This window comes from Diadema antillarum, unplaced genomic scaffold (assembly GCF_040938485.1).
Source record: "Diadema antillarum isolate AM-2024a unplaced genomic scaffold, OU_Dant_1.0 scf00000078, whole genome shotgun sequence".
NCBI classification, from domain to species: domain Eukaryota; kingdom Metazoa; phylum Echinodermata; class Echinoidea; order Diadematoida; family Diadematidae; genus Diadema; species Diadema antillarum.
The window spans coordinates 755,234-771,314 of NW_027270967.1; the positions used below are offsets into that span (position 1 = coordinate 755,234).

General features: G+C 40.3%; 1 protein-coding gene across 1 annotated transcript in view; it reads right to left on the reverse strand.

The window, feature by feature from the left end:
* Positions 1 to 444: 444 nt before the first annotated feature.
* The window catches only part of LOC139717600 (alpha-aminoadipic semialdehyde synthase, mitochondrial-like), a 42,410-nt gene continuing 26,773 nt past the window's right edge, over positions 445 to 16,081 (reverse strand). The window contains 12 exon segments of the mRNA XM_071629109.1: positions 445 to 560; positions 1,181 to 1,357; positions 2,120 to 2,208; positions 2,755 to 2,876; positions 3,572 to 3,667; positions 4,453 to 4,687; positions 11,087 to 11,137; positions 11,139 to 11,161; positions 11,918 to 12,026; positions 13,048 to 13,158; positions 14,057 to 14,186; positions 15,232 to 15,350. Of these exon segments, the coding sequence (XP_071485210.1) occupies positions 445 to 560; positions 1,181 to 1,357; positions 2,120 to 2,208; positions 2,755 to 2,876; positions 3,572 to 3,667; positions 4,453 to 4,687; positions 11,087 to 11,137; positions 11,139 to 11,161; positions 11,918 to 12,026; positions 13,048 to 13,158; positions 14,057 to 14,186; positions 15,232 to 15,350 (1,378 nt within the window).

The following is a 16,081-nucleotide window of genomic DNA, read 5'->3' on the forward strand; positions in this document are numbered from 1 at the left end:
AACAAACAAACAAAAAACTTGATGATGGTGTTCTTTAAAATGCTGCTCCCATTTGCAAAGCAGAGATACACATCTGTGTGAGATGGGCAGCATCTCCATTACAAAATCTTACTCATCCTGAACTGGCTGAAGTTGTGCATATTTTTGATAGCAGCTCATTTTGCTCCTGATGTGCTGTGCGGTCTACAGCCGAGAGCACACGTGGATGATGTACACGCAGATTGACACAGGCAAGCTCCATGGAGCTCCACCCACTGATGTTTCTCCTTACTCCAATTCCCCCTTGAATGATTAAGTCATCTTCCTGTCCTCCACCACCCCTTTGTCATCTCGCACCACAAACCACCGCTGCCGCCACATGTGTCACTGCTGCTGTAGTTTGCAACATACGTCCAAGAGAGGATCCCTACCAGCTGACCTCGGGATTGTCGGGGGGAAACACACTTAGAGGTTGATGGTGCGAGTGGACGCCCGGATGTCCTCCGCCATGAGACGACTCAGGATGGGTTTGTAGAGGTCCTTTGACAGCGGTAGGACCACACCTCTTTGCTGGATCTCGCCTTCAGGTGTCAATCATCATTTCATGAGGGGGGGGGGGGGGAAGGACAGTGCAGAAGGGAAACAGATAAAGAAAAGAGATAGATGTAGAAAGCATGAAATGAGGTTTTTATCATGCAAAGGCCACATTCCTAGCTGTGCTCAAAGGCAAGAATATAAGAATACCAAGGTATATTCTTTAATGTCACTGTCCTGCAGGAAATGGCGGGTTGCCCCAAGACAAAAATATGTACTGTCTTATGTAACGCTACAACTGATCCGAATCTAAATGTACATTGTCTCTTGTTATCAACTCCAATCCCATACAACGACACGTATGATTGTGTTTTAGACTCTAACTTTGACCTTCCAGTGATGATAAGTTTTTATAGTCCCTTGATCTTTTGAGTGCCCATGCACTCCTCCAAACCCTGCCAAACTGTCTAAGATGGCTCAAGTACAAATGTAAGTCATTATCTCACTTGGGCAGAGCAGTACTACAGTCCTTGTGTAAAAGTCATCATAATTCAATTCTACAGGGATTGGAATATACAATTCCTATTCCTTGACCAAAAAGTTGGGAGACATCGCTGCAAATCAGTGAATTAAAGCTGATGAGGGCTAAAGTCAAGAGCTCTCTTACCGTCCAGTATCATCTTGGTACTGATGGCCGCTGGGTAGCCCACTGTTCTGGCCATCGCTGAGAGGCCGTACGGTTCTCCGTAGACGGTCAAGCCGATCTCCTCCTGGGTCTTGCTGCCGTCTGGCCATTCCACTCCGACCACGTTGCGCATGATGACCAGGTCACGCTCTCCCTCCCCTGGGAATGTCAAAAAGTTATGTACTGTCAGGTATGGCACTAAAAAAATTTGTGCTATTCAGAGATTTGTTCTTCTGCATGGTGAGTTTGTAGACGGCAGATGTTTTGATTCTTTGTGTTCTGTTTTCTAACACACCATGTGTGAATAATACTACAAGGACTCTAATAATACTACTACAAGTACTCTAAATACTCTAATACACCAAGTCCTGAAAAAACGGGAGGCTGTTGGTATTCTCTGTGGGATGAGTTCTGATACATGGTGAGCAAAAGTTATGGAAAAGTAATATTTCAGATGGGAAGGCTATGTTTTGTGAGGATAGAATATTATGTTCTAGTCTATTTGTGCCATGAATCAACCTTGCATTACACTTACACTTACTGAAAATTGGCAGACATAAAATATAATGCACACAAGAAGTAGACAGCAACTGCAATGGCCCCACAACATACATGTACTAACTGTAATGCTACTAACAATGAACTATCCCCCAAGATTTGAAACATGAAACACTATCACAACTTATGTCAGTGCACTAATCTCCATTGTCAAAATACAGCAATGGCATAAACACACGCCTATGCAAACAAGCACATGTACACATAACCACAAAATATTTGATGGCACAGAACACAGATAAACTGGCCGTTTTCTACACCTTCAAATATAATATAGCTCATAAAGCAGTTGGACGCAAATGTAAACATACAACTGAATGCTGGAAGCTATCGAGTATACATGGGGTAAGAGGAGGGGCTTACCGTAGGATAACCTTTGACTCAGGTGATGGGAGAGGGTAAGCAAGGGAGACCGACACTTCTCAACTACCTGATCAGACATCAGTCCCAACCTGAAGGAAGAAAAACCGACAAAACAGCATCACACACTGAATATTCATTCACAAGATTTACTGATGTCTGTACAAAGAGAGCCTGGTGTAATTGACATCAAATTTGTTGTACATTCCACATCATGACAGCTTAACCTGCAACGACGAGCTGATTTTGCTATAACACATGTTTCCAATAGACACCTGCCTCAAATACGCTCAGCTTGAACTCCCAAGTTCATTGACCCTCTCTGCCAAATGATTAGAAAAATCCTTCAAAAATCCATTAAAATTCCTGGTTCACTAAATACGCTCAGCTTGAACTCCCAAGTTCATTGACCCTCTCTGCCAAATGATTAGAAAAATCCTTCAAAAATCCATTAAAATTCCTGGTTCACTACCAAAATCTAATCATCTGTTGTTGGTGTTATTATCAACTTTTCCTGAAAGTTTCATTCAAATCCGTTCACAATTGTTTGAGTTATTTTGCACACAGACAATTTAAAAAAAAGCACTGATGAAAAACATAACCTCCTCCCTTGGTGGAGGTAGAAATCACAAACTTACTCTTTGATGGCATTGAGCCGCTGCATGTCCTTGCCAACCTTCTCAAAGACCATGTTCTCGGCCTCCTCCTCAGTGAATTCCTTCCCCATGCTCTCTCCCATGGTGACACAGACTAGCTCCCTCTACAGGCAGACAAATATAAAACAAAACCATAGCATTGTATCCGAGACTGGTGATGGCTAGACTGCACCATTTTTTTTGTCACACATCGTTTACTTACGTCGCAAGTGATTACCATTTTGGGCATAAATTTATTGTCTACACAAATAATGCCCAGAGTCTACAAAGGAACTAAAGAAGATCATTTGGCATAAAGCAATGAATGTCTTCATGTAAGCCCAGAGCATATGATAGAAATGCATTATCTCAAAACATCAGGATAATGGAGCAAACCATCACTGAAATGAAGTTTTAATCACAAGATGAAAAATTATCATTATTACCACTGGCTATGAAAAGTATCAATACATGAGAGACATTTCTCTATGTGACTTTCTATTTTGTTCCACTCTCCTTTGAGCATTTTTATTTCCCCTTTGTTGTATCCCACAACTTATCATCTTGTCTTGTTGGGTATTAAAGTCTATCAGTGAAATCACCCTCTAAATATTTCTCATAATCATAGATCAATTTTTTTTTAACATGTCCTCCTAAAACTCACTTTGTTCACTGTTTGATATGAATATTTCTATTCTAGTCATGCATTCCTTTTCATATTCTTGAGTAGTCCACACATGAAATGAGTCATTTCAAGTGATGTCTGCAGTAAAACAGCATTGTCACTATTCAAGAGAGTCAAATTTGGCTGTTGTCTCACCCATGTGATCTCCGGTGCATCTTCATCCAGGGCTGGGTGGGGGTTCTCGTCAGCCAGTCCGATCTTTCGTAGAGCTGTGGCGATATTGCAATAGCCCTGCAGGAAAGAATCACTGTTAGCATTTGGGAAATACTTGGGAAAACCACTGCATAAGCATGATGTGTTCAAACGGCAAGAACTCTATTTTTATAGGTCTATTCTACATGTTTGTGTGGGTATGTGAGTGTGAGTGGGCATGTATACATGAGTCTATGTGTAAATTTCTCTCTCGACATGATATGTGCACATCCACTTTTCCACTAATTTTTGTGTCTCCCTTCTCGTGTGTGTCTGTTGACCATTCAAATACTTACAGTTAGCGACTGATCATCAATTACATAATCATTGGCTATGCAGATACATCACCCCTCACTCTCATTTACAGAGTGCAGTAACATAGAAAAAATCCTGAAACACATCATTTTACACTTTTTTCTGTTTGATAAAAATAATGTAACCATATCATAGCATGATATCACATAAACCTTTTTGTGTTTGGTAAATATTGCGACGATAACATACATGTAGCACTCAATATGTTTTACCTGATACATGACCATTCCACCTTCCCATCACATCACTTCAAAACAAGAAGACTGTACTCCCCCTCCTTTTCAATTTTCTTTGCACTTTCCCCATTTCTTCTCTCTACTGTTTTTTTTTTTCAGGACTTCCTACATGGTTCACCACATAAATAAAACTACAAAAATGATCCCCACCCCCTCCAAAAAAAAAATGAAAACCACAAGCAATGACTAAATGACATCTAAAAAAATTGATGCCTGCCTCCGGTGGCCTGAGGGCGGCAGGCAGAAGACCAGGGAACCAGACCCTTGACTCACCTTGTACCGGATGGTGCCCCTGATGATGTTGCCAGCCGTGGGGATACCGTATAGGAAGACATACTGCATGGCATCTCGGTTGCAGTACCCCTCCAGGTTGAAGCCGGGCAGGAAGTTGAGGGATGTGACGTTGGAGGAGTGCATGTGCATCCCGGGAGGTAGGTAGATCTCACTGTGGTCCTTCAGGTACTTGGCATCGCGCCCTAGCGACAGAAGGGCGGTGGCCGGACTCCAACTGGCAAAGAAGGGCAGGAGGGGGTGTGGCAGATGGCGAACAAATATGAACATTAATAAGAATTTCAGGGTTGATATGACTATTAGTATCCTCCTATCTGTCATCTGACACAAAAATAGCACAGCAACATCTACTTGGTAATTTGCAAGTAATTGAAATATTGATGTCGTGATGTAGACTTTTTGATTTATATTTCATCATTTATTACTTTACATTTTCAGCTGTTGTGCAACACTGTACTGTGTGCAGCACATGTAATACGAGGCAATACAAACAGAAAATGAATACTTCTTCATGGAGAGGTGTTGTTCTGCAATCTAAAGAGAGAGAGAGAGAGGGAAAATCTGCACAATGACTGCAGTAAAATCCTGGAAGACAATCTAACAGAGCAGATGTCCACACTAGAAGAGGAGAATGAAAACATTCATGGATAATACTCATGATAATTGCTACAGAACCTAAAATTGCACACTTGTACAAGACAAAACAGAATATTGTAAGTGATATACCACACTCTCACAGATTTAGAATGAAGAGAGTCACAGAAAAAAACATCATCAATATTGTTAAAGCTCCCATCCACATCCTTCATAATTCAGCTATAGAGTGCACTAATTGTGATGCCAATCAAATATCGACCACTCACTTTTAAATGACTAAAGGCCATTTGCCAAATCAGCTTCTAGCAACCTTGATTGATTTGTTTTGTTCTTCTCTGTTTCTCCATGAAAGGGGCAATACCGGTAATTCTTAAATGCACAAAAGACCTGATCAGAACTACATAGGCAAATAAGCCCAAATACCATACTGACTCTTTCTTCTCTTTTTTTTTTTTTTTTTTTTGGGGGGGGGGGGGGGGGGAGGGGGGACATTGTGCCTCTGGGCCCCAAATGGGGAATGGTGTCATTTTTTTTTTTTTTTTTTGTCTTTGTTTTTGTTAATGTATTCTATCACTCTCGTGGTAATACCTGCCAAGTTTGGTTACATTTTAACATTTTAACCAAAAGTTTTCAAGAAAAAGATGAAAATGTCGGCCACTATTTTGGACTCAGTATTATACAGGGCCCAAAGGGACACCTCTGGATCCACCATGAACAAACTAGAATCATAGCATTAACATTAGCTTTACCACTTCTGGTTCTTGAGAAGAAGATTTTCAAAGATTCCTTAACTTTGCCACCTACGTATGCTACCTGCCAAGTTAGGAGAAATCTGTTATGGGGTTTTCAAGAAGCTGAAAAATGTAAAAAGTTGACGCAAAACACATGCACAAGGGACGATATACGACAGACGCCTGATTATGAATGATCCTAATAGCTCACCTGAGCTGACTGACAAGAAAAAAAGAAGTAAAATAACAGTACAAAATGATGCGAAAAAGAAAAGAAAAGAAGAAGTAATGGTTGACATCTCTGTATAGGGGTTAGTTACATGTGTCACCTAATGGCCAAGATGTCTGATGACATAAACCTGTTATGTTGCCCGGACAGGGGGACTATTAATTGATAGCCCGGTGAATGAATAGAAATAGAATAGTACTTGAACAGTCAACATGGCATCAGTACTGCACTGCATATCAGTCAAGTGAAAGAGACTTTTGCAAATTCATGGTGGAAGTATGAATGAAAAGTAAATAGATATACTAGAGCACTCGCACAGGAGACCCGTTCAAGCACATGTATCCCCCAAACCCGTCTCCCATACCCCTCTGGATTACTTTTTAGGCCAGAATGTTGTATAATATGGCAACTGTCGCATGATACAATAAAATCCGACGAGAAATTAGGCTGGTATATAGCACATACAAGGAATATGACATGTCATCCTATAAAAGTTTGAACAATGAGAGCGCTGGCAATGAAAACTTTTGTTACCTAGAATAACTCCCCATAAACCTCAATAGCAAGTTTGAATAAAATCCAACAAGAAATGTGGCTGATAGAGCATGCACAAGAAATGTGACTGGCATCCAAGTTAGAGCACTGAGGGCAGCACCACAAACTGTTGTGTCCTACATGTACATGTAGAATGACCATCCATTCACCGATCCTTAGCAAGTCTGAATAAAATCCCATGAGAAATGAGGTTACATGTAGTATAGCACATACAGTTGAACCTCTCGTATCCGGACAAGTCGGGACCGGGGCTCATCCGGATAAGGGATTTGGCCGGATACGGGAGACTCAATGCTTTATACATGTACATATACATACACATATACAGATGTAGCCCATTGTAGTACCACATGTAGTAATGTGTATACTGCAACCTTTTCATTGTTACACTCAGTAACAGACCCCAAAATAGAGGTTCGTGTTTGCAAGAATGAAATTATTTTCCTTTATAAATTCTTGGGATGATTTACCTAAATAATTATTGAGAAATGTATCAAGTAGATCTTGAAAATAAACAGTACGAGTCGACGAAACTACGCTTCAAAATTCGATCATCATGTTGGAAGTAATATGTAATTCATGTGTGTTTGTGTAGGAGTTCTCAAGGAGTTAGGAATCCCCCTTTTCTCCCGGAATTGTTTAAAAAAAAAATCATGGCGAGATTGCGTCCGTATAATAGAGAGATCCGGATAAAGGGAGGCCGGATAAGAGAGGTTCAACTGTACAAGAAATATGACATAGCATCCTTAAAAGTCGGAACAATGACGGCGCTGTCAATGGAAATTTTTGTTACCTAGAATAATCCCCCACAAACCTCCATAGCAAGTTTGAATAACATCCGACAAGAAATGTGGCTTATAGAGCATATAGAAGAAATGTGACATAGCCTCCAAGTTGGAACACTGAGGGCGCCGTCACCACAAACTGTTGTGTCCTTCCTGTAGAATGACCACCCATGCACCTCCTTAGCAAGTCTGAATAAAATCAGTTGAGTAACAATCAAGTTATTGCATAAATAAGCACTTTTACAAATTTTGACAAGATCAGGGTGACCTTTGACCCTGTAAATGGTGAACAGTGAGGGCGGCATTATCAATAGGTATGCTGTATAGATTTGACCATGATACATTTACATACCAAATTTGAAAAAAATCGGTCAAGAAACAAAGCCAGTGTCGCACACACAAGCAGACCCTGTTAAATTTACCTTTCCATGTATGAAGACGGAACAAGCGAGGGCGCCACCACCAAAAACAATAGGCGCCTTCATTTCACCATAATGCACCTTTTTGAAAAATTTGAAGATGTTCTAAGAAGAACAACAGCCAGTAGAGCTCTCACAAAAAAAAAAAAAAAAAATCTCTGCAGCGGACGCGGGGCGCAACGAGGCCAAATCCATAGTATCCTCCAAACTCTGTTCCAGGGATACAATGAAAGCCCTGTAGGACACATGTACTGTCTTTCACAGTATCTCCAAGGCTGCATCAGTTTGTGCCACTGCCAGCATACCCCTGTGGGAGCTGAACCCAAATCAGGCCGAGACACACACACGCACACAAACACCTGGGGAGACCAGCTCATTTTTTCCACATGAAACAGACAGACAAACTCTCACATTAACAGACCAGACAGCTGTCAAAATGATTGCTCCTTATTGGCAAACAAAATTTAAAGAGGAGAAATTTGTGGGATACCCTGTATCTGGCTGGATATGGGTTTAGATCAATGAAGAGTACACTCAGTATTACATGTAGGTCTCAACTAGGCTAGGTACTATTGAGAGGAGATGATTGCACTTTGGAATATTACAGAATGGCCCCTCATGGAACATTCTGCGATAATTGCCTCAACTGCCAATCAACATTTTTATGTTGGAGTTAAAGCTGCAGACTTCAAAGCAGCCGAATGACAATTGGTCAAGCCACTGAGAGGCAGTAGCCATCATCACTTGGATGAAGCATCTTTAAAATTTGTTTTGAATTACTGGTTGTACAATTGATACACCTCCCCATATACAACACTGGATTCTGCAACGTTGTTATTTAAGTAGACAAATACAACAAAACCTTAAAGGACATCATGCTCTGTTTGAGTTACTGACAAAGATTTTGCTGTCAGGCATTATCAAAGCTAGGTAATGAGGTATGGAAAAAATTATATTTCATGATGTGATACACCTTATAAACATTTCACTTTTTTTTTTTTTTTTTTTTTTTTGGGGGGGGGGGGGGGCGTTACATAATATGTTTTTGAACACCATTATGACATAACAGTAGGCGGGCATGTGCTTTCCTAACGCTTTTCTGGATCTTCATAACAAACAGAAACATATCACTACAAATAGATTTTCACAAAAAAAAACTGCAACTCTCATCACCAAATCCAAAGGCAGAGTGATCTAAAATTCTGCGCAGGTATGCTTTCTGCAAAAAAGAGCAATACGCCAACACCCAGACGGCAAGGAGGGGGATGATAAGTAGGGCCTTCGTGAAAGCATGAGATGTGGACACTGCCACTGGTCAAGCCTCGATTATGTAGTGGGAGCACCATCCAGTGGCTACATTGATGCCACCATTGTGTACCTTGCCGCAGCATCTCCGGAAGCAGTGAGCATATCACACTTGTGTGTTTCATTTGATATTGTTGTATCCATCCCACAAATAGTACCAATGTATGGCTATTCTCCAAATAATGACAAGGAAAAGTAGAAATTACGCGGTGCGTAATATATGTCCCCGCCGGAAGTAGCATTTAGTAGCAAAATGTACAATATAGGTAAAAAGATCAAGGTCAAAGGTCAAGAAGTCAAAGGTCAAAATTCTGTGTAGAAGTTTTGAAGCCCTCACCTAGTGCCATCACATAAAGCAAACGGAATCAAAATCGGGTTAGAAATGGCGAAGGAGTAGCATTTTGTAGCAAAATGTACAATATAGGTCAAAAATCAAGGTCAAAGGTCAAAGAAGTCAAAGGTCAAAATTCTGTGTAGAAGTCTTAAAGCCCTCACCTAGTGCCATCACATAAAGCAAACGGAATCGAAATCGGGTTAGAAATGGCGAAGGAGTAGCATTTTGAAGCAAAATGTACAATATAGGTCAAAGGTCACAACTGAAATTCTGCGTAGAAGTTTCAAAGCTCACATGTAGTGCTATCATATAAAGCAAACAGAATCAAATTGGCTCATATTTGACAGAGAAGTAGCAAATTGAACATTTTGATCACACACGGACGCACAGATGGACGGACACACGGACACACACACGTACGGAGCCCGTTTCATAGTCCCCTGCTCGAACTCGTTCGGCGGGGACAATTAAGCATTTGAGGCCTGCTGGCTGTGTTCAGGATTGCTGGGAAATAATTAGGAAAAAAAAACAAAGAATTATACCAGTCGTTTTCTGACATTGGGGTCCAATTTTGATCTGTAAAGAAGAACATTGAAAATTGCTTAAATCTTGGACAAGTAAATTGTGACGTGATAAATGTTAATGAGAGAGCAGAAACTTTTTGCAATTGTCCTTTTGAGACTATTTCATTATCGCATATCCTAGTGTTGCTATAATGGTAACCCATTAAGAGCAGCCTACTACTGTGGGCCATGAGAACCTATAATGGTCATTGTTATCCCCAAACTCTACCATGCCCTCCCTCCCTCTCCCCTTCTCACTGACTACTTACAGGGCATAAGTTGAGTGTATGGTGACATGTCAACTTATAACTTAACTGCAAATCATCGGATATTCTTCTTTCTTCCTTTCTCTTTTGCAGAGCATTCTTTTTTTTTTTTCAGTTTCAGATGAAATTGTAAATTGCAATCAGTACTTCAAGCAATATATAAGTGGATTATCATGCAGAACAGTGATGTGAATCTTACATACTTCAAAGTGTGGAAATTTTGGGAAATTTGCACTACGCTAAAATAGAATGGAAATACTGCCATGCTATCAATGCATTTCTGCACTAAGAGACAGGCTTGTGTCAACTTACACTGTGTAACATGGAAACCAACATTGTGTGGCAGCCCTCTTGCTTATTCAGTAGAACACAGCAAATCATGGATAACTTTTTCATAATCAACGAGGACATAATAAGATGGCCTACTCTGCCACAGATAGGGTACCCTGAATGGGTCTAGGGCAATTACCCCCTGGGCAATTACCCCCTGGGCAATTACCCCGGACCCTTCCCCTGACCCTAACCCTAATCCTGAACCTAATCCTAACCCTAACCCAAATCCTGAACCTAATCCTAACCCTAACCCAAACTCTATACCCTAAGCCTAAACCCTAACCCTAATCTTTACCTTATCACTAACCAGTATTTAGCCTGGTGATAATTGCCCTGAAACACTAGTGAATGCAATACCTGTACATGACCTCCCCCCCCCCCCCCCTCCCTTCGAAGTCCACCCATATCCATGCATTCTCCTCACTATAAAACAGCGATAATCTGTGATCGCAGTGGCAATGACTTTGTAGTTTAAGGCAGAAATGCTGACTGCTCTCACCTGAATTTGTACTTGAGGGGATTAGCAGAGAATTCTGGGGCTGCAAACCTCACACCACGACTCAAACAGTGTCACCTTTCAGGAAAAGAAAAGAAGGAAGGGAGAGATGTTATCTATGTTTTCTCTAATCTCTAGCACATATATCACCTCTGGTGACAAACTATTATCTCTTTTGGTTCACTGCAACAAATCTTCACACTTTCAACATCACAGTGAAATGAAGTTGGCACAAGTTTTAAAACCAAACATCAGACTGCACCACCCCTGGTCTGAAGATATGAATGCATAGCTTGTGCAATATGCTTTCCTGGTACTGTCTGTACCTTCCATAATGGATAATCATAACAGATTTGACAAAAACAACAACAAACAAAAACAAACAAACAAAAAATATGATGATCAACGATCTATTCATGTTGGAAAATAAGTTGCTTTGTGTGTGTGTGTGTGTGTCTGTTTCTTGGTTTGGGGTGTTTTGTTTTTATTATGCTTCAGCATGGATATTGTACAGCATGCCTTGTATCATACCTGCATATCTCTCAAGACAGTGAAAATGAAATGAAACACCATTTCCGGTGACATGCATTATCCAGATGTTAATCTTTAATCTCTCTGGTTAATGCAAGACAGCCACATATTCATTTTGATATCAGAGTGTATCAGAGTGTATCAGAGCTAGGATGCAGGTGCTTTCATATTCAGTTAGCTCCATCAAACCTCTTCTTAGTGAGCCAACGTTCATTTGACTACCTGCCACACTAAAATTCTACAGTAAGGGAGTTTTTGTTCATAGGAAAAGTAGGTGAGAAAAAATAACTGGCGACCTCTCACCTTTCCCCCTCGCTGTTTGACATTCTCGAAGCATTCCATGGCCAGCATGTGGTCAATGCCGGGGTCAAGCCCACACTCTGTTAGAAGGGTCACTCCAGCATCCTCGGCACTGCAGTACAGGGTAATGGTAGGCAAGACTTAACAGTGTCATCTCTGCTAACACTGGACAGTCTGGACAATACTGACCAAATGCAGTTCATTGGTTTTCTGTGTCCATACCCTTGCATGAAACTTTTGCGAATTTCGCAAGGGAGCCAAGATTCGCGAAAGTAAGATAAATGCAAAAAAAAATTTGTCTACACGATGCCTTGAATGCCTGTACATGTGCATTTGTTATGTTTTGTTTTTCATTTTTGTTGTTGTTCTTGTTGTTGTTGTTGTTGTTCTTGTTGTTGTTCTTGTTCTTGTTCTTGTTCTTCTTGTTCTTGTTGTTCTTGTTGTTCTTGTTGTTGCTGCTGCTTTTTTGAATTATGCATGTTTAGGTGTGTGCATTTAATTTTGTTATGTGTTTTACACTGGCCAGCAGCGTGTGTTCCACAAATCTCTGTATCACCAGTACATACAGTATACTATACAATTTTTTCATGGTCGGCCATTCATGAAAGTGTCATGCCGCGAATGCTTTGGTTTTACAGTAACTCTCCAGTCATTTTCCCAAGGAAGGAGATAAAAATGCTGAATACTTCAAAGTATCATGGCAAGCCTCTACGCAAGATTGATTTACTGAGAGTTAATATATTCTAGTCCTCCTCATAATATGGAATCTGGCTTTAACATATATTATGTCATAAACATTCTTATTTTTTCCTTTCTTCTAGTTTTCTATATCCACTCATATTTTCATAGAATACCATTCCCTCAAAGACAAACTGATGAAGTCTATTTCACACAATACATTAGACTAGCAAAGCATTTGTATTGACAGCAATAAGACAAATATCTCCAGGCTCCATTGCAGATTATTTGGTCTTACAGTCACAACTGATATCACACACAACTCAAAATACCTGAAATATAATTTCTGTGCTTTTACGGAGGGCTATGCCTTGGTATCAGAATGCTTATAACATTTTGAAAGCACAACTTTCCATTTGAAGGGGAAAAATTACTCCCTTCTGAAGTTTGCTCACCTCTGCTGCAGCGCTCTGAGTGAGGGCGCCGTGTAGCTTGTGGTGACCATGTTCTTTTTGTGCTGTATGCACAGCTGGGCAACGTTTTGGTGGAGGTGCATGGGCAGGAGACTGCAGTCACAATAAAGATACATGGTTACACATGACAAGAGGCAATAACTGAATTACAACTTAACTCAACAATATGGCATCACTTGCAAAATAAGCCATCTGAATGAAAAATGCATTACAGATTTTACACATTTACAAAAGCTTTAGTTGTAGAGCAGTGGTTGACCAACAATAAAAACAAAAGTGATGTGACAAAGCAGTGAAAATTAATGAAATGAATGCTCAAATGTAATCTTTAATTTTGTCACATGTTATAATCATCGGGTGCCACATGCTATAACCATTAAGTTCAATGTCATTTATCATTACACCACTAAGCAATATGACTTTTTGAAACAGAGCATCGACACAGCTTTTGAGACTCATCCTATATGGATTCCTATGAAGAATGATGAAAGCAAGATATAAGTGTTTTCTATCAGGAAGTTTATCCTGCTGCAATCATTTCAAGTAAAGCTTCTGCCAGAATTCTTGGTTAGGACTCACTCAGTAAAGGAAACTAATGATGCTCTCAGATACTGTACAAGCTGAAATTTTTGTGGTGGTTTTATTTTCGCGAATTTCGCGAATCGCCTTTCAACTGCGAAAATAACAACGCGCGAATAACTAAGTTCAGTTAGACCCTCGCAACCGCGAAATTAACAACATGGAAAATGTCCTCCATGTAGCAATTCGCGAAAATATCTGTACACGAATATTTCAGCCGTACAGTACAGTTTCTATTCAAGTTTGGTGGTATTTCAAAGTACACGTGTATGTGGTAAGTAGGCAGTAGCATTTGTAATCTCAACTCGGTATCAAAGTAATTGAGGATAGGTTTAACGTTACATATCCTGATACTGTAGATACACAGATGTTAGTGTGCTCATCTGCACCCTCTCCATGATCCCATATTTACCTGATGACAACATCATGTTCCTTGACACACTTGTCCAGCATTTCCTGGTGTCTGTCCACGTTGAGGTACATGGCCGCAGTGTTGGGATAGCGACTGGCCAGGCCCTCTGCTACCTCCTTCATGTCCGATGCTGCAATGAGACAAATCCAGTCATTCTTACCTGCCCTTAATCCCTTTACAATGGCTTGTTTCTGTCTTGGGGGCATGCATGCATATTAATGCATGATATGTGTCCTCTAAATCATATCCCCTGACACATCTTATTTTGAATTTAAATTTCAGTCCAATTCAGGCCATTTCAAGAGCAAATGTTCATTGTGTCAGTGTTCATGTTTCTTGATATTGTATTTTGCAGCTATTTAGGTTTTAAGTGCATGACGACACACATACAACAAGTGGTTTCAGACTGAGCTTTCAAGATATCTAATTAGAGAGTTAGCTGTTCCCTTCTGAGAAGAGTGTTTTCACACATAAACCACTGATACATACACGACAGATTACAGACTAGCTGTATTCTCCAGACGTGATATGTAATCGGACCAGCAAAGAATCATATTGTCCTTGTCTGTGACTGGGAGCAATATGGTTCACTGTCAGTGATGATATGCCGGTACCTTCCCCCAAGGTCTTGAGAAAATGTGAAAAAGGCATTGTCATCATCCCAAGTTACAATCTATTGTTAATGACAATGATGAAGTATGCCATCTACAGAGGAGAGTCTGCGGAAGTTGTTGCAGAGACAGCTACCATATGTGGACTTTATTCTCCAGATCAAAGGAAATTAAGAAGAGGTAACTTGTCACCACATGAGACCAAGGACCCATCTCTCTGAAAGAGAGGGATGTTGAGAAACAACCAGCATTTAAACTGATTATAGGGAAAAAAAAAACACACCCCAGTGTCTTCAAAATGAGAGGTATAAATCCTGCCCCTCCACGCAAATGACATTGACTACCAACCTGTTGGGCGGAGATGAAGAAGCATTTGGTCTGAGACATGAATCCACTCTCTCCGCGGTTCTCACGCAAGACTATTAGACCAGATTGAATGAATCATCTAACTTACTGACTTCCTGGACAAATAAAAAACCTACACGTATATATATATATATATATAATACATACACAACAATGCAGAGGATACTAACTCGGTGTGAGGAATGTTTCAGAACTCACCGATAGTGCAAGCGACAGTCTTGTCTCTGGTGAGATAGTCCACGACTGGTGGGACCATCATTCCTGAGCCAAGGATCAAAACCTTCTTCTCTGCTGTTGCCATGTCAACCGGTATTCTCCTACAAAAGAATTTCAGCCAGAAGCATTAGATACTAGAAGATCACATGCATACCGATATATATACATACATGCAGCATAAATAATTACAACAAATATCAGCACATAAATTGAAAGTAATACACCCCTAAACAACAAGTCATCAGCATGCCAAAACAAATGCTGTTGCTGCCAGTCTGAAAAAAAAGACACTTTGCATGGTAATACATCTGTGTGTATGTGTTTGTGTGCGCGCACAGTGCTCTCTTACTTTAAAAGTGCTCTCTTACTTTTCAAATGAGAAAAATTTGTCCTGCATAGGCAAATAACAGCAATATTTGAGGTGAATTGTGCATTTTTACAGGTCTACAAATGTGAAACTTGCTAAGTTGTACACCAGACCATTAGAAACATTTTATGGTCAGCTGTGGTGGCCACTTTTAAAAATGTAAAAATGGCTGCCAAGGCTGACCTTAGACCTTTTTAGGTGGCTCCTATCTCTAAAATGTATAGAACAAGATGATCTACCACTGTGCCAATTTTTATGCTTATAGGTAAAAATGTGCAATTATGTCAATATCTGCCTACCTGACAAAGGAGGTCACCTTTGATTTGCTCACTCTTGTGATTATTTCATGGTCTAAGTATTGGAGGAAGACAGATTTTATTGAGGAACTACACCATTCAAGTACAGAAATTTGGATGTCCCCACATATTTTACTTGGCCCTATTTCTACAAACAAGTTATATGGTG